The sequence below is a fragment of the Toxorhynchites rutilus genome, chromosome 3 (genome assembly GCF_029784135.1).
Source record: "Toxorhynchites rutilus septentrionalis strain SRP chromosome 3, ASM2978413v1, whole genome shotgun sequence".
Classification (NCBI taxonomy): Eukaryota; Metazoa; Arthropoda; class Insecta; order Diptera; family Culicidae; genus Toxorhynchites; species Toxorhynchites rutilus.
Genome location: NC_073746.1, coordinates 208,705,599 through 208,725,378, shown reverse-complemented (window position 1 = coordinate 208,725,378; position 19,780 = coordinate 208,705,599). Strand labels below are relative to the sequence as shown.

General features: G+C 38.0%; 1 protein-coding gene across 8 annotated transcripts in view; it reads right to left on the bottom strand.

Moving 5' to 3' along the window:
* The window catches only part of LOC129777811 (fasciclin-2), a 231,187-nt gene that overhangs the window by 39,006 nt on the left and 172,401 nt on the right, over positions 1-19,780 (bottom strand). For 7 of the 8 annotated variants that reach the window (XM_055784312.1, XM_055784316.1, XM_055784313.1 and 4 more), the window contains 4 exons: positions 17,858-17,982; positions 17,487-17,782; positions 16,226-17,426; positions 15,341-15,524 (listed from right to left, as the gene is read on the bottom strand). In XM_055784312.1, the coding sequence (XP_055640287.1) occupies positions 15,341-15,524; positions 16,226-17,426; positions 17,487-17,782; positions 17,858-17,982 (1,806 nt within the window). Of the gene's footprint in view, positions 1-1,680; positions 3,861-15,340; positions 15,525-16,225; positions 17,427-17,486; positions 17,783-17,857; positions 17,983-19,780 lie in introns of those variants that run through there. The other variant, XM_055784318.1, reaches the window with a different exon arrangement.

Genomic DNA, 19,780 nt, shown 5'->3' with positions numbered 1-19,780 from the left:
TCGACAAGCATCTAATCTGTGGCCGGATGTGCCATCAACTTGGAGAAAACATAAAGCACATTATGGGGGGGGCTGTCCAGTGTGGTCAAATGGAAGACAACATACCCAACTACCGGTAAATAACAGTTTCAAGTTCTCGAATCGCCACAACCGTCCAGATATAATGGTGTATGACAAGAGCTACCGCAAAGTCACCATCTTGGATGTCGCTATTCCGCTGAACCAAAATCTGGAGGAGACCCACGGTCGCGAAATCTGCATGTACCGACCATTGGCCGTGGAACTCAAAGGGTTGTGGGGGATAAGGGAGGTCCCAAGAATTGTTCCAGTCGTTCTCTCTGGAACTGGAAATTTCCCCAAAAACACTTCTGGAAGCGCTAAATATGGGTATCGAATGAAAGGGTATTGGTAGATTGGGGTAAGCAGTTATTTATGAAAAATGAAATTATTTTATTTATGAAAGATGGTGGCCATTACATAATGGCGGACTACAAATTTTCTCAAAACCTCCTCAATATGAGTATCAAATGGAAGGACAGAGCCAGTAGAATAAAGTGGATCATAAAAAATCCTTATCCAAGATGGCCGCCTTCGCGAAATGGGTATCAAATGAAATGATTTGACTAATATAATACATTACATCATGAAAACATTCCGAAAAAAAGTGAAAAATAAAAATCTAACAAATATGTTGAATTGTATAATTGTAGAGAAACATATTTATGAAAAAGATAATGTGATTACTATGTTTAATCTCAATGAAACCGTTTAATTTGAAAATTTTTTTTTTACTTATTTTATTTCAACGTTTCTTCCGCTGGTGTGGATTTAACACTTCTTTTGTCGAGCATTTTGGCAGTAGAGAAGTGATATTCATTCGTGTAATTGTTGTCTGTCTCAATTATCAACAGGATAGATACAGAGGATTATTTTGTTAATGAACAAGCGCTCGCTTATTGAATAGCGTTTTATAACTGCATAATGTACTTAGTTCATTACAGTTTATCGCAGGCTTTTCACAGTTCAATGAGTTATTGACGACATATCTATTCCGACAGTGAAAGGAGTCATTATTTCATGAAATCGATTAAATGTGTTTATGGGATTCAAAGTAGTTTGGTAATCAGCATGGATCGGCAACGGAAAATTGTAAAATCCTCTCCATACGCTCGTTATTGATCCCTCTGTTAATGAATACACTGTAATTTATTCGCTTTGAAACGCTACCGGAAAATATCATTGAAGATTATCATTCGGTACATTTTTGTTGTCGCTTTTACACGGGGATGCAGATTACATCGGATTGTATTCATGCGCTGTTTAGGGACGACACGGATTTAATGGAGTGTGAACCATATTCCACCATGAAATTTGTATTCCATTCCAAATCGAGGAACATGGTTGATGCAGTTTGCACTTGTGTTTTCATTTTTACCACTACAAAATAATTCAGATCAATGGTTTGGCAATAGCTCATTTCAAATCGATAGATAGCGCAGTAGTGTAAATGAACCAATGTTGTATTTGTTTTAACGAAGCCAAAATATGATTGAAAAAGAGACAGGATTAAACACAAGAATAATTTTCCAAAAAATGTTTCACCCCCGCGCAATCGACGTAATGTGTCGTCACAAAGTCATAACCAATGGTATTTTTTAAATCATTTTTTAATCTTCAAGATTATTTGTTTGATTTGTTGATTGATGACACTTTTTACAAAAGTTATAATGTTCCTATCAATAGTCTACTATGTACAATTGCGAGACATTTTATTTGCTTCTTCTATATTGTATATATTCAACAAATAAAAAGAAGAATCTAGCAACGTTCAGTTAAACTGTGATTGATTGTTGGTATCATGGGAATTGTTACAAGATTCAGTATATTTAGAAAAAAAAGTTCCGATTATAAACAATACAGTCTTGAAGATTTTCCACCTTATACACTAAAAGTTACGATAGATTCTCAGTTTACATTCTCGAGGATTGGTGGTGGTCGGTGTTTTATTTATCTAATCGATTAACTGCATTTTAAATTCCATTATGTTTATTTGTCCTAACATTCAGTAAAGAAATCATTTCACCATCACCATGCTCTCATTTTATTACTATTAGTCATTGCACCGTAGCATTAGAATGATTAAAAACAATTGATATAAAATCTATTCATCTACCTACCTAGTTGTTACTGTTGTTGTACAGTATGGATGAAAAATATAAACGGGGATTGTTTTTTTTATTTTGATTATGCAAATCACACACAGTTGAATGAGATAAATTCGTTTTCGAGACTCGTCTAACGATGACAAAGAATTTCGTATCAATGTAACAATTTTCGTAAACTAAATAAGCTCTTTTTTTGCGATTGCTTCGTGGAAGGCGGAAATGGATACAATTACGTGACGTTGTGAAACACGTTTTCGATTTATCAGGTTCTCATGCAGAAGATCTATAGAAAAAAAGGGTGTGTATACGATATAGAATATATTGGATAGCGCTCACAATTCTTGTTTTGGCCAATATTTTGATCAGTATTGACAACTATTTTAAATACACAAATCATACTTTCAGAACTATAAAGTACACACACAGTTGAATTATGAAGGAACTAAAATTTTTCCAGCCAATTTACGAGAACCAAATAAACCGACACGGAACACAAATCATCTGACTGAAACAATTAATTATGTAATAATAAAATTCGTACCCCGACCCGCCTTTTCCACGTGTTTAATTTACAAACCGTGATAAACCACGTTTCTCTATAATCCTCAACAAATAATAGCACTCTAATGGAAACATTACCTCTCGTACCTTATCGGGGTCAAACTGTGGGTTTGGTTCTGTGCTTGAGCATCTAATTTGAAATGCAAGAAATCCTCGCACTTCCCCCGCGCCTTCCTCCGGGAAGGATATTTACGATCACGAGCTAGCCGAAGGTTATAACCATGATTTAATATGATTTTCCTCTTCCAATCGTTGGCCTGAAATATTTTCTCCAAAGGAAATCGCGATATCTCCAATAAACTACTACCTGATCGCGTGGCTGGAGCAAATAGTTAAAATACAAGAAAAACTAACCCATATTCCGGTGGCGAAGGGCGCGGAGAGAGAAAAATTAATTATTCCTGTAATTTGCATTCCGCCTTTCCTTGATTCATTTCCACCTCATTTACATTGACGGGGCCATAGCCCCGTCCCTCGTCCATCCCGCTTCGGTGCGCATTTTCACCGTCTTGCAATGCTATTTTCTTCGGTGTGGACCCGCGTTTCGATCTATTTTCTCTCGCCAGTGGTACTAAAAATAAATTTCTGGAAATGTGTTTGCATTACTGCTTTCTTTGCGCTGCTTTCGTTCCGCTCACTCCCCCCTCCGAGATCTGAACACTTTTTGGCGTAGAATCCAGAGCTATTGATTTCTCTTGCGCGATAGTTTTTTTTCTGCTTCTGCTGTGAGTTGCAATAAAAACCGCCGTACTTTCGGTCATTTACGTGCCCTGCCGGATGTTGTGGTGTTTTCTTGCTTTTTTTAATTCGCTTGCTGTTTAATTCATGTCGCCAAACTGTGCGGACGGCGTCGAACGTTGGACGCTGGAGGAAAGTAATACACGTATTTCTGCTGGCGCTGTTTGCTGTTTGCCGGATGGAGGAGCGATACCCTGGGATGGGATGAGACGATTGGGTATGTCCTCTGTGCGTGTGTGAATATATTTGCTAGATTTTAGGGAACGGGACCAAGGCATATTAACTTTTATGATCGTTGATGATGGATTGAATTAAACGTGGCTATCAACATCAATCCCGAAATGATGGATGGCCACAGGACGTCGTTATTATTGCCACTGGAGTAGTAATAATTTCCTAGACGAGAGCAAATGGGGGAGAAAAGAACGAGAGAAAAAAACAAGGAAGAGAAGGAAGATGGTTCTGTATTTTATCTTCACTGAGAGCTGCCTTTCTAGAGGATTGTCTAGTTATGGTTGACGCACGGTGTTCAGGGCGCGCAATTTTTACGTTAAGAGATGTTCGAAAAATATCCAATTTCGTTGGATATTTGTTGCTTAAAATGAGCTGAAGTTATAATTTTGTTTTCCTCAGTTCTTCGATTTCATATTTATTTGAACTCATATTTATATGTGTTTATCGAAATAGAGTGTACAAGGTAGCTGCTCCGAAATGTTTCAGAAGGTGATGAAAGATCACATTCGATGATAAAAATCCTCTACGCATATGATCGGATCTCAACTATGACAGTGTTATTGAAATTTCATTGATTACGACACTGTGTACCTTGAACTGGCTCTCATCCAAAAATATCACTACTTATAACGATTTTGCTTTTTTCCTTTGGAAGATAAAAACTTTTGGTATTGAATGCAGTTGCGAAAAATTTGAATTAGTGGAATTTAGTAACATTTCAAAAAAGTAATAATCATAAAAGCTAGTATTTTCTGGGCGTTATTTATTTATTTATACAGCCATTCCATGTCAAACCGATATGGTAGTACTCAGATTTTCGTAAAAAGTTGTAGTTTCGTTCTTTTTCGCAAACTATTAGACCCGTTTTTTTATTTTTTTGTCAGGGTGCCCATTTTTATTTTAGGGTGATCTGAAATATCGCCTTTTTCCTTTTTTTTCCAAAAATTACATCTTTTAAAAATTCATAACTTGTGAACTACTGAACCGATTTAGACGGTCGACATATATAGTTATCATTTCCATTATATATTTAGCATTCTTGGAAAAAAAGCTACGCTTGCAAAAATTTCAGGTTTTGGTTTTGTCATTATTGATTGCATTTGTTTTTTATAGTTTTTATAGTCTCGGGACCAAGGGCGCTATATTTTTTTATATTTTTTATGGGAAGCTGACGATTTTTCACATAACATATCTCGAAATCAGGGAGGCGTTTTTTTCGTTTTTGAGTTATGATTTTACAAAGTTACAAAGTTAGTCCAAAAAATCATTTTTCCCTTTTTTCCCAAAAATGACTTTTTTCACAAATTTATTACTTTTGAACTACTGGACCGAGTCAGATAATCGACATATAAAAAGCCTACTAGCTAGCCTTTTTTGGAAAAATTGACATACTTGCCAATTAATTGGATTATAGTCACATACTTCCAGTCTAGTCACATAGAAATATTGAACGAAAACTGAAAACATGTTGACATTGGAACATCATAACTTAAAAACGAAAATTAACACCTCCCTGGTATTCGGATATATTATGTGAAAAAACTCAGCTTTCTGGAAAAAAATATAAAAAATATGACGCTCTTGGTCCCGAAACGATGTAAGCTATGAAAAACAAATATAATCAATAATTACGAAAACAAAATCTATTTTTATTCAGAGTGTAATATTTTTTCAAACAAGACTAGCTCATTGGCTTAAATTTGATATGTCAGTCATCTGAATCGGTCCAGTAGATCAAAAATTATGACTTAACTTTGTTAATTTTGAAAAATAATAACTCAAAAACGAAAAAAAACATCACCCTGGTTTCGAGATATGTTTTGGGAAAAATTCTCAGCTTTCCAGAAAAAATACAAAAAAATATAGCGCCTTTGGTCCCGAGACCATGAAAACTATAAAAAAACAAATACAATCAATAATAACGAAAACATGATTAAAATTTTCTGCAACTGTAGTATTTTTCCAAAAAAGACCAGCTAATTGGCTTTAATTTAATATTTCGAAGATCTGAATTGATCCAGTGGTTTGAAAGTTATGAATTTTTAAAAAAAATCATTCTTGGCAGAAATGCGAAAAAATGGATTTTTCGGACCACCCTAAAATGGAAATGGTCACCCTAACAAAAAAAAAATAAAAAAATGCGACTCTAATAATTTGCCATAAAGAACAAAACTCCCACTTTTGACGAAAATATGAGAACCACTGTATCGGTTTGGCATGGAATGGCTGTATATACCCTCTCCCCCTGTTGTCCACGTGGACATTCCTGAATATTTTTTTATTAAAAATTACCAGGTAAACACCTCGATTGCACCCTTATTCCATTTCGAATTTATTAAATGTTAGATTTTGTTTCTCAGAAGGGACTGTTTCAAATGACTTTTCCACTCACATGAATAAGAAATTAGGAGTTCAAGGATTGAGAGGCGAATGAACTGAAAAGTTTAAAGCCTCTTTGAAACAGAATGTCAATAGAAGTTCAAGGAAGTATTCTTGAATCATTTGCTGCCGTTTTTGCATCGAAACCACCGTGTTATTCCAACAGAATAAAGCATCATTTCATTAAAGTCGGAAATCCTTTACATGGTTTATAGGACTGGGGCTTCGATTCTGGACTACCCTGCTTTTTTACCAGTTCTCACCCCAATCGATAACTTATGTAGATTGATCGCACGAAGAATAGAACTGCCGAAGAATAGGCAGTATGCGAGTTTTATTGAGCTTAAACGAGCAGCTACCTCTGCGTGGAGCGAGATTCAAATTTCCACATACCGTAGCTTGGCCGAATACGTTGTTTGGATTTATTGGAAACTAAGGATGGCCTACGAATTATAAACTTGTTAAAAAAATAGCATTTCGAAACACATTACTCAGTAGAACACATCTAAAGTTTACAACGAATGAAAAAATCTTGTTTATCTTTCATTATCATACATATTATGCATCACTGCTCTTTCAAATAAAAATAATTCCGACCAGTATGGCACCCATCTCCAAATTGAATACGACCGCAAAGGGTTAACATGCAACTGTGTATCTATATAAAGATTATCATTATTTTGACATTTTTATATAATTTTGGTAGATAGTCATGATTTGCAATTAGAGTATGCATTTTGCATGATTTATTTTGAAATGAAGAAAATCCTCTGACACCAAAACATGAGCAAAACGGTTCAAGGAGAATGATGACGGTCCACGACCAGGAGCTTCAGTCATACTGACTTTTGGAAGGAGACTCTTTGGAACGATTAGAGTAAGTTTGAGGTTAAAAAAACACAAAGAAATGACAGCCTGAAATCTGAGCTATCCAGCCTACTCAAGCAACAGTTAAACACGATGAAGAATCGTTTCCTGTGAGGGGTTGTTTTTCTTGGAATGGGGTGGACAATTTCGTCAAGATCGATGTATAAAGAACTGCTGAGTCCTACGTCAATGTCTGGGACGTAAACTTAAAGCAGTCACTCAGGAAAATGAATAAAGCTATATCTTGCAACAGGACAATGATATATGCATATATGCACAATACTAGATGAAAAAATCCAATGAGTTGGAGTTTTATGTAAATTTGAAAATGAATACAAACAATGGTCTGTTTATATCCTTTCCATTGTAAGAAATACGTTCATTTTCAAAAAAAAAAATCATGAAAAAGTATTTTGCGTAATGCTGTTTACTTTTTTCTTTCCAACACTGTACATAGGATATATGGTAACTTATCGAGAAGCTCTTGATTAACCTGATGAATCTTCATGAACTGCTTCATGATTAGTTCTCTGACACCAAATTGCTAAATTATTTACTTCCGTAGCAATTTCAATTTAAGCATCTTCAAAAATCACGAATTCTACCATTGTGTTCACACTAACAAGTATTTGAAAAAAAAACATCAGGCAGCTCAAACTTTTTATTGTCAAATACGCAGAACAAGCATGGTAGGAAAGTTTCTTGAAAATGAAAAACAGATTTCGTTGATTTTTAAATATAGATGTGATTGTTTTTTCTCAAATATTCTTTTCACGTATTCACGTTTACATTGGCTATACCCCTACCCCCCTCACCGTGAACAATAGTGGACATTTTCGTAACCCCTAACAACCTTCCCCCCTCCCCTTAAGGTAGTCCACGTGGTATGTGGACAGCCCCTATCTTGATGAGTCCTCGAATAAAATCTTCAAAAAACCATGGTTCTTCATCCACTGTGTTCCCACGGCATATGAGATTCAGTTGTGATTCGTTTAGATTCGACCATACGCGTAAAAGGGCTTTTTTTCATCACATGTGATGCTCTATCTCCGTTTGAAAGTTTTCAGATTACAACTACCTAACACCTTGTACGTGTATAATAATTTTTCGATTCGAAAATTGATCATGATGATAGAATATAAATATTTTTTTGGTCTTTAATGAGGTGAAATACTCGAGATACTTATTGCAAACAGTGACGCAATTTGGTGAACCATTCACACATTCATATGGAGGAATTAACCGGGGAGCTGAAGGTTAGTGATGTCCTCTAATCGTTCGACAAATCGATTAATCGAATACTTACTTGATACGAATCGATTATTAGTCGAACGAATACTGTGCAACCAAGGGGTTGCTAAGTTGGTCGCCTTTTTGTAGCCAGCATAGAAAATCATGAGTATGGAAATTATAACCTAAAATTAAACATAAAGTGCGATCCTGCTGCAGTATTTTAATCGCAAATCGCAGTATAAAGCTTCCGCATGGATATCCAAACATCTAAGAACTATCAAACGTAATCATTGGCTACAGGTCATTGAAAACAATAAAAAATGCGTGAGCTCCACGCGAGTCCTAGCTTTATGCTGCCTACGCTCAATTTGTGTTGGTTGGGATAGGGTTTCCAAGGGCCCGTTTGCAACCAATAACCGAAGCGAACGAATAATTTACGTGGATTAACCGATCCAAATTTAGAGAAAAAATGCCAGTTTGAATTGTTTCAGAGGTGTTTTGATTAAATAGAATTTGCAATGTAGTGGCTAATTCGACCTAATAAACGTCTTATACTGCATGTTTTTGTCAGTGGGCTATTGTTTTGTCACCGAAAAACCTTGTTTTATCAACTTTTTAGTTCAGTTTGTTCTTTTGGATAGTAGTTAAAAAATTGAAGGTGAGTGAAACGAAATAAAATTCGCTGGTCAGTAAATAAGAAACTGCAGAAACTGCAGAAACCTCGCGCAAAACCTGAGGAAGGAATGGTTCAATTTGAGTCATCTATATTTCGTTGTATTTGTCTCCTCTCGTAGATCAATATAGCGGAGAGAAAAATCGGAAAATTCGAAAAATTGAATTTCCATATGTTCTACAATTAGCTGAACGTTGTTAGTCCATTTGATGTTGGCGCTAACAAATTGATTTTTGTTCGAAAGTGGGAAAGGATTTTCAGACGGAATAACGCATTCCTATATCTTCTGTCTATATAAACAAAAATGGAAGGCTAAATGTGTTGGTGTGCTCTAAACCCGAGGAAAGAATGGTCCGATTTGAGCTGTCTTTATTTTGTAATATTCTCTGTATCAAACATGTATTCCATGCAACGGAGAAACATGTTATTTCCAAATGCTTGAAGAATCTTGAACGAGAATTGTGTCTGAAAATAATTTTATATTATAAGGACGAATTTTTGTAGAAGCACTAGACAATTTATAGTAAAAGGAAATTGTAAAGGGTCAAAAGGTAATCAATCAATGAAGAGTTCAGTGATTGGACTCACTAACGTTCACTTAGTAAGAAAACGTGGATGTTTGAAAGTGTTCAAATCAAAAAATCTATTTTTGGCGGGACGAAGTTCATCGGGTCAGCTAGTATAATATAAAATTAATGCCTATTATCGGTAAATGGTGAATAATTCATTTTACGCATCAACTCACATTATGAGCTAACGCCCGAATTTAGATAAAAAGATTGCTCGTTGCGTCGGGGAGGAAGCAAGTGGATAGTGCAATCGGAAGAAAACATACCCAATTAAATTGTCAAATTGTTAACTTTTTTTGCTATATTCACTGTTTCAAGCAAAAAAAAAATCTGGGTAAATTTCCTGTCTAACGATAAATAACACAACATATGTCGCAATAACCATTTTGAGTAATATGCGTTTGAAAACTCTTAAGACTTGACGTAGCCCCAGAGGCGTCAAATCGCACGACTGAGGCGGCAAATTGACTGGGCCATTTCGTGAGATTACACGCTCATCAAACTTGGTTTTCAATAAATCGATTGTTAAATTCGCTGTAGGGCTTGTGGCGCCGTCCTGTTGAATCCACATATTGTCCAAATCCAAATCGTCCAATTCGGGCCAAAAATATTCGGTTATCAGTGAGCGGTAGCGATTCCCATTCACAGTAACGTGCCGGTCTTGATAATCACGGAAGAAGTGCGGTCCAATGACACCGCCGGACCATAAACCGCACCAAACCGCTTTTTTTCGGGATGCAATGGTGACTCATGGAGAACGTATGGATTGGTGCCTGACCGATAACGCATATTTTTCATATTGACGAAGCCATTCAGCCAGAAATGAGCCTCGTCGTTGAAGATGATTTTTCGATGAAAATCCGGATCATTTTCAAGTTGTTGCTCAGCCAAATTCACGAGTGTACGACGAGAAATTTCACCACAACGACGTCACAGAGATGACCACCGTTTGAGAACGACATGTGAGAGACTGATTTGGGTTTCCCTCAATTGATACGCTAGCGGCAGCAATATTCTCGCCACTACGGGCACTTCATTGTCTTACCGGCACGGGAATATTTTGTACTATGCCTGTGGATTCAAATTTTTCCATTAGACGCTCAATTGTTGATCTGGCAGGACGATTATGACGACCATAAATTGGACGTAGCGCTCTTAAAGTTGAGTCCATTGACTCCGAATTTTGGTAGTAAATTTTAATAATCTCGACTCGTTGTTGACCGTATATCTTTCCATTATGAAATAGCAAACCTTACTGAAGAGAAATGTCAAGAGAGCGGGAAAAAATATGGCGTCGTTTGCTGTCCCTATCGGTCTACTTTTGTAGCGTCCCTATTGAAATACCATTTAGTAGGGATTTATTGATAAGGAGTAAAGTGCAAGAAAACATTAAATCGTATGAAATACCAACATTGGAGGATATATACATACATCCAAGACACATTTGGAAATATATTAAGTGTATAATTGGCATAGACATGCGAAAGTTAATGTGACATACGTGCATGTCATATTATATACGGTATAAAATGATTCATACCGATATTACGATGCGTGTTACGCTGATATGCGATTTGACCCTACAATGATATTAATATAAATAGAATGTACGTATAAAATATTGCACGTATCGATATAACGATATACGACTTAATTCATCAATGGTATAGGAAATCATGCATTTTACATTTTATACGATTCAGATGCACAAGATATTTTACATACTTCGATATATTATAAGATTGTGACTTGATACGAATTGATATGTGATCTAGCATGTGTAAAAGTTATACGATTTGATGTTTGCTGAGGTTAACTAGAAGAAGGTAATATTAGAAGGTAATTAGAAAAATCGGGCGTAGATTCAAGAGATCGAATAAGATGACAAGGAATTATTCGAAGAATTCACATGCGAGTAATTCCTAGCTTCCAAAAATTATGTAGACACGCATAAATAAAAGTCAGGGTTAGTTAGAATGATGCAACATGTAAAACGATAGGAAAACGAAAATTAAAAATCTTTGTGGCAATTATTCAGCTACAAACCGCCAAGAAGTAACATGAGATCCGGCGTTTTCATTTTGAAACATTGATTTGCTGTGTCTGTTCAACCGTCCTGGATAATTCTCTTCAATAGCTGGTTTCAATCGCATTGGTTCTCGCCTGTAGACATCACCAATTCACCTGTAATCAACAATTCACATCACAAACAACAGACTGTGTTTGTCAAAATCTCAAAATTGATGCGAAAGAAACGTTATTTTCCTACCTTATCTTAAAGAGATTACAAATAAATATTCAAAGATTACCTTCAATACTGTGGAATATAAATTTTGAACAGTGATGAAATATTGTTGAATATAATTAGGCATATTTAAATGATCTATTTATTTAAATGACCTAATTTTCAACAAGTTTCTTCAATGAGAAGTTGCGGTAAAAAGCTCCCGCGTTCAATATCATCCCATAAAATATAAGTTTATAAAATACAATAGATTAAAAAACAGGAAGTGGGTTATATCTATGGTATAACCGCAAGGGTGACGTAGGACTATCGTTGATTTAGAGATCATTTGTATGAAGTTGAATCTGAATTAATTCTGAATGAATGAATATTTGGAGAACTTCGAAAACGAGAGCGTTACGTTGGAGGCACAAGGTTTTATGCATCCAATATTGGATACGGAAATATCCTACTGATGGGGAAGAATAATCTTCAGAAGCTATCCTGTTGATTGCGATTGATTGAAAAATCACAAAACCTAATGTATTTGGTCACAGTGTTACATGGATAGAAAACATTAAAATAAACTCTTTCATATGAATGTAATTTTAAATTCCCAGAGGAACTGGCAGATTATTTTCAGTAACGATTAGATATTCCACATTTTCCTCGATACTGGAAGCCCACCAGTGGTTAATGCTAACTCGATAACCACCTGTTAATAGCACTTGATTGAAACATATTTGGTCGCAGTGTTACATGGATAGAAAACATTCAAATAAACTCTTTCACATGAATGTATTTTTAAATTCCTAGAGGAACTGGCAGATTATTTTCCGGATCTTTCTCGATCCAAACGGAAAGAATTCCGTGCGTGTATGTGTGTGTGTGTAGCGGCTGCTTCGAGATCTTCCCGGGGAACCGTTTGTAGCATCACTCTCCTCCTGATGGATTCCCTTCTGGCCTAAGGTGCACAAACAGGCTCTTGGTGACACCGTTCATCCGTGCTTTCATGATAAATGAAGAGCTTCACCACAACAGCGACAACATGCTCCAATCGCTGTTCAATTAGAACTGAGTGGATTTCCGAGCGGCGCTCGCTTATATACCGATTGGTGATTTCAATAGCCTATTTTGAAAGCAAATTTAAGACTATTGAAACAAGTTTTTTGATCAGAAAGTAACAAGTATAGAACGCGTAGACATTTTATCTTTCGAATGAAGTGTTTATCATACCATTTCGTTCAGTTGTTTAGGAGCTATTAACACTCAAAATCTCGGTCTCCGGCGTAACGCTTTCGTTTTCGAAACTTTGATTTTACACCCCGGTATAGAAATGAAAGACGTAGTCCTACGTCAAAAGTTTCAAGATTATCTTAGATCGATTGAGCGATTTAAAATAGAGCCCTTCGTTGTTATGGATGTATAAAGTATAGGTGTAAAATCTTCACCAACTGACATCACTGCTTGAATTCGTCTGTATCTCATTTCCTTGTCAGATGGTGGCTCATTTCGGACCGACATACCATAGTTTTCTAAAGTAGAATATATTCGAATAATTTTTCGGGGTAAAGTTTGCAGTACTGAACACCGTGAGTCTCCTCGGTCCTAATGTAAAAGATCTGCAGCAAAAACACAACGGCTGGATCGCTGGACATATTCTAGGGTTAGTGCACGAACCAAACGCGGACGAAAAACGAATATCGAAAAAACACTAGAGAGGGAAACTAATTTTCCCCCGAAACAAAAACAGCGACAGAAAATGAGTCTATGTGTGCGCCTCGTAATGTTCGGATGAAATTAAGTGTATTAAATAAACGTTTCACTAAGCAACTCACGTTTGGATATCTATACGCTGCAGGTTAGTTCCTGAATGATTGATGAGCTTATAAATTTATTTTTTGTGAGGAAAAAAAATCGGTTCTAGTTTGGAAAATCAACTTCGGTGAAACAATCAAATTAAAATACCTGGCTGGTATTTTAATTTGATTGGTTTCTTTTTTTTACTCATTAGTTGTGTCGGATGAGAAATCATATTTTGCGCATATTGATTGGCAATTAAATTTCTAAAGAGTCCTATTCTATGCATTAAAATTGCGAATCGACAAGAGTTTCCACTAACACTAATTGCTTGCTGCTTGTGTAATTTTTATCCACTCAATTGAGAGCGCGCGTAAAAATGTTCAGGCATGATCTCAGCAATCAAATGTGACACTTCCGGTTGATTAAAACCAATTAAGATGTTCCCGACTCAGCTGCGATGCAGCGATGAGGTTTTGCATATCCACGAATTTAACAGAAGATGCCTGGCTGACTGGAAACAACAGGACGGCGGCGAAAATAGAATATCCCATGAGGATGACCGCAGCTTGTGGCTTAATATAGGCGATGATGATCCTATGAATGAACGTTGGGATTGCCGAAGCACGAATGGTCTAACTTTAGTTGCTCTTGGGGGCAAAGGTACCACATTCTCAGTGTGTTTCGGGATTCGGGCGAAGAATGGTTGGGTGAACACAATGAAATTTTAATTAATTTAAATGAAAGTCCCGCCAGAACAGCCAGAACTGGATTTGATTATGAAACGTCGAGGAAGCCACAATAATAAAACATCTTCACAAAAGAAGACGACAAAACTGATGAATGGTAATGTGGGGTTTTTTTTTTGGGGGAGGAGTTTACTCCAGCGAAAACCTTGGTAATCAACCACACACATCGTACGGATAAAAACCTCTACCGGAAATTAGCGAATCAGATGAAACTGTCCCAACAACAAACATGAAACACACAATGAAGGACATTTAGCTTCGAGCATCAGTATGTGTGTGTGGCTTTTGGAAGGATGTTTCCAATTATATGAAGAGACACTCAAAGTTAGTATTGATAAGCAGACGCAAGGTTTTAAAGTCAGAATAATCGACGTTGATTTTATTGCTTCTTCTGTTTGTCTCCAATTGCAAATGATTTGTGTATAATATGTAGTATTGCTTAACATAATCTCTCCGCTGTTTCCCGGTAGCGTACACTAATAAATTAAACCTAAATTAACACAATTTGAAAATCTATGTAATACTAATTCGATAAAATGATATCTTCAGTGGTATAGTTTTCGAAAACTATTCCGTTGGTATAAAATTAAAAATGCTAATTACAAATAAAAAAGTTTCAATTCAAGAAAAAAGGCGTATGTGTTTTTGAGATTTTTTTCACGAACGTCATTCCTGACCTTAACTCTAACGCAACATATAATGATAATGATTACTTTTGAAACTCAAATGACGCATTCAATGGAAGATTTTGAATATCGAAAGCTTTAAAGCCAAAATTTGTACAAATAGCGATCAAATATTTCACAAAATAATTCACAAAAGCTTGGCAAGAAAAATCGCATCGTAACATTCGTTGCTTCTCACAGAAGCGACAATTTCCCCGATGCAGCGCTCTCTTTTATGTTCTATCGATCCAGGCTTATATTACTTGTTCACACAGCTTGTGATTAAGTCACGCATATTATTGATATTAAAAAAAATAGGTGAAGATTAGAAGCGATAAACGAACACAAAACTACACACAGAGTAAACAAACAACAGCAAAACATCCGCGGGCCGGGATGCGAAGCTGCCAGCGGAAGCTGCTGGATAGCCGTATCCAGCCGAGTAAACGTTATATAAGCTGCCTAATGGTTTGTTGGACTCACCTCGGGCAGTCTTCAGCAGCAGGTGGGCAGGTTTCGAGAAGCCGATCGCGTTGTGGGCCATCAGCTCTATCCGGTAGTAGGTGTCGGCCTGCAGATCGCGCATTTCGTAGTGGGTCGCGATTGGAATGTCGTCATCGATGCACGCCCCCTCCAGCTCCGTCCAGATACCGTTGATCTTTGAGCCCTGAAGAGAGAGGGGGAAATTGAATGTTCATTAGAATGGAAAGTTTTTGTACCGGGGTGTAAGTTCAAAGTTTCGAAAACGAGAACGTGACACTTGGAGTGCAAGGTTTTGAACGTCAATACCTCTGCCGGCTGAATGGAGTGGTACGATAATCATTTCATTCGGAAGACAAAAAGAGTTATATGATTGTTGATTATTGACCCCAAAACTTGTTTAAATAGCTTAAAAATGTTTTGAACACAGGGTATTGAAATCACACAAATATATACAGATGGCGCCTGCTCGGAAATCCATTAGTACCATGACAATGGGCTCGATTACATTGAAAAGTACCGTAATCGTAATTGTCCCAATTTCCCCAAATTCCACCTATTCGAAAAATATTGGGCAATCGTCAAGCGGAAATGCAATGTGTGCAAAAGTGTCTTGTTATGCTCAGACATGAAGAGATCATGGAATAAAATGGCCGCTAAGGTTAACCAGTAAAGAGTTCAAACTTTGATGGAGGGAATATTTTTTTCAATAATTTTTCAGAAAAGCACAATAAATTATCTGCATTTTGATATGAAACTATTTTTTGTATCCTTAACCAATCCCGATATACAGCTGGTTTTGTGATTCTTTATCCAAATCAAATGCTCCCATCTGATTGACTATAATATCCACTATTGTGGAATCACAAGCAAAAATAAAATACTCACCGGGCAGTACTTCACCCTGTAGAACGTGATGGGTTCTCCGTTGTCCACGGGAACGTTCCACCGCAGCTCAAAGTGATCGGCATATGGTGATGCAACGATTGCGTCGTCCTCTTCGTTCTCCTCCTGGATGGGGGTGTGCAGAGTTTTGGGCGTTTCGGGTTCCGATCGTTTCGGGGTAGAGTGAACGATGTAGGCGGCCCACTGACCAAGCCCCACCACATTTCGCGCTGCAAAGCGGAAACTGTACGACGTTTGGGGCTTCAGTCCCTCGACTATGTACGGACTGTCTGGGGACCAGGTTCGGTTGAAGGCAGTGTTCCAATCCGGATTGAATTCTTCCTTATACTGAACGGACAGCGCGGTCATTGGTAAACCTTTCTCAGCCGCCGGTGGTATTATGTCGAACGTCATCGATGTCGCACTGACTGAGCGTGGTTTTGCCTGGGCCACTGCTTCGGGAATACGTGCCTCGCGAAGTTCCATTACGTGTTCGGCATTGCCCAAACGATTCGTAGCAACGCATTTGTAACTTGTATAGTACCGGGGATCTCGCGGTGTGATGATGAGATCACTTCGGAAACCGTGATCTTCGATTTTCAAGTTGATGTCACGCAGGTCTTGGATTCGGAGATCATTCCAGCGCCATTCGATCGTGGCATTGGGGATACCTTGTGCCAAACAGCTTAGATTCGCAGTGCGCTGTTCCCATGTGTACACCGGTGGTAACGATTTCATGTGATCAAAGTTTGGCTTGTACTCAACCGTGATATGACCAATTTTGTACGCCACATCGCCAGGATTTCTAGCTATACAGTCATATAGACCATCATCAGTCTTTGATACTTTGGAAATTCTCAAACTTCCAGTAGTTTCACCCCGCTCGGCATTAGTGTTCATGTCCAGAACAATGCGATCATCACTGACTTGTAATCCAACTGAATATTCCTCAGTTGTTCCAAATCGTCGGAATGTAATTTCCGGTGGTGGTCTACCGAATGCTCTGCACGCCAGAACAGCTTCGGTATCCTCAGGTACGGTGATATTCATAAATTCAATAATTTTTGGTCGAATAAGTACATTCAGTTTCGTGGTGGACTCGGAAATTCCGGCTGCATTCTTGGCAATACACGTGTACGTGTCATGGTCATCCTGTTCCACTCGACTAATATCCAGCTGACCAGTCAGGGCATTCACTGCGAACCTAAATTTCAAATATTTTAGCACACAAGCACACAAAGAAACAAAAACATTCTAATCTCACCTATCAATATCGGCTACATTTTGCTGGGTGCCCTTTTTAATCCACTGGAACTCAGGTACGGGCTTACCGGTGGCATTGCACAGATACGAAAACGATTGACCTTCCACGGCATCCAGAACGGGCGGAAGCTTTTGCACTTCGGGTTTAATTTGAACCTCAACCCGGATCACTCGTTTCGCCAACTCTCCGGTCGATATCACCGCAGCCCGACATGTGTACAAACCATCGTCGCTTTCCGTCACGTTCCGAATCAGCAGTCCTCTGTTCTCGATAACGTATCGACCACTGGATTTAATCTGTTGAAGGAAATGTACATTTCACATCCATTTGAGCTGTAAATCTTTGGGCGCTTTGGGGTGCAATTGACTTACCGGATCTCCATTCCGAAGCCAATCCACAGTGGCTGGCGGGTTTGCTGTCACCTCACAGCGGACGATATAATCGTCGCCTAAAATTGGTCGCTGATCCTCTGGTGCATCCTTCCATGTGATGGCGACTGGAAGGAAAAAAAAAGAGATGAGCAACAGTGTAGAATATCTATGGTCAGCAATTTCATTCAAGCGGTTGGTGCGGTAATTCTATGCGCTTCATTTCGAAGTGATATCGCTTTTTGTGGGCGGGGGTGGTGGTGGTTATGGACTGAAAACAAAGGAACGAACAAAGGAAGCAACTCACGATGGCCGTTCACTATAGCCGCATCATAAAAATGACCGCGTAAAGCAGGACAATTGCAACTACACACCCCCACCCCACCCACATTCCCACCTGCATCGGATGCTACGCTGTTCAATATGTGGATACGAACAGAGCATCAGCAGCGTCATGCAAACGATTATCAAGTTCAGTAAGGCGAACGGTGGGAGTAATATTCGCTATAAAACATTCCGCAGCAGGCCAACGCTCATATCGGAGATGTGTATCTATATCCATATCCATGTAAATTAAAGTTCCCCTTTTGCTAGTTTTCGGAGAGGAAATGTGCGATGAATTTCATGAATTGCATTCCATATGCAGCATTGCTGCTTGTCTTGGCTGTGGAAACGGAATGGATGGGATGGGACTGGCTGACATTCGAACATATATGTGTGAGTAGAAATTTATTAAAATAGTTAAATTGTTAAATAGTTCGGCTGACATACCGCAACTATTAAAATTGTATGCTGAGAAGTTTCGAGCCACGTTTTGAAATTTATCTCCAATAGTAACATCGGAACGATAGCATCGGAACATCAACAGCAGAATCGGTTCATGAATTTTTGTATAGGATGAATCATTTCTCGTTTTTCAATCATTCATACGAAACGTATCGGTTTACATGATCACATTTTTTATTCAAAAAAAAAAATAAGGATATAAGGATAATCACAAACGAATATCGATAGCTTTAAGAAAAACATATATTTGGGACATGTAATCAAGGTCTAACCAAGCCAACACATCTCTCATCGGCACATTGGGATGTCGTCTTCGGACCCGAAGGGAATTTTCTAATTTCGAGCTGGCGACAAGATACAACTCGCGCAATAATTTCGAGATGAATTCATGATACGAACTCATGAATCCAGAGTGAAAATTGAGCTCGATTAGCTGCTCAAAATTTCCGATCACCAATGGGTTCATAACCTTACACCGGATGAGAATCCGAAGAGATAACAAATTGAAGCGATCTTTTAGTGGCAGTACGCCTGCCAAAACCTCGAGGCTCATGGTATGCGTTGAGGGCATACATCCCAAAGCAATACGGAGACAAGGATACTGAATTTGCTCGAGTTTAATGAGGTGTGTTTTGGCAGCTGATTGAAAACAGAAACTGCCATACTCCATCACTGAGAGAATAGTTGTTCGATACAACATTATAAGATCTTCGGGATGGGCTCCCCACCAGGTGTCGGTAATTGTACGGAGAAATTTTTATTCTTTGTTGACATTTCTACTCGGATACCTAATATGGGCCCCAAGTACATTTGGAGTCGAATCAGACCCCAAGATACTTGAATGACATAGCATCAGTGATCGGTTTACCCAAAAGTTGAAGCTTTGGTTATGCTGGACTATGGCTCTTAGAAAAGACGACCATCCCTGTTTTCTCCGTGGAGAACTCAATTCCTAGACCAATGACCCAATGGCCAATTGTTCTAAGTAAGGGTCCTTGAAGATCGGATTCTTTTGATCCTACGTCAGATACCACTCCATCATCTGTAAGTTGTCTTAGGCTGCAATTTTGCGTAAGGCAATTGTCAATATCACTTACGTAGAAGTTGTATCTTGTAGAACAAAAACAAGAACAATTTTCT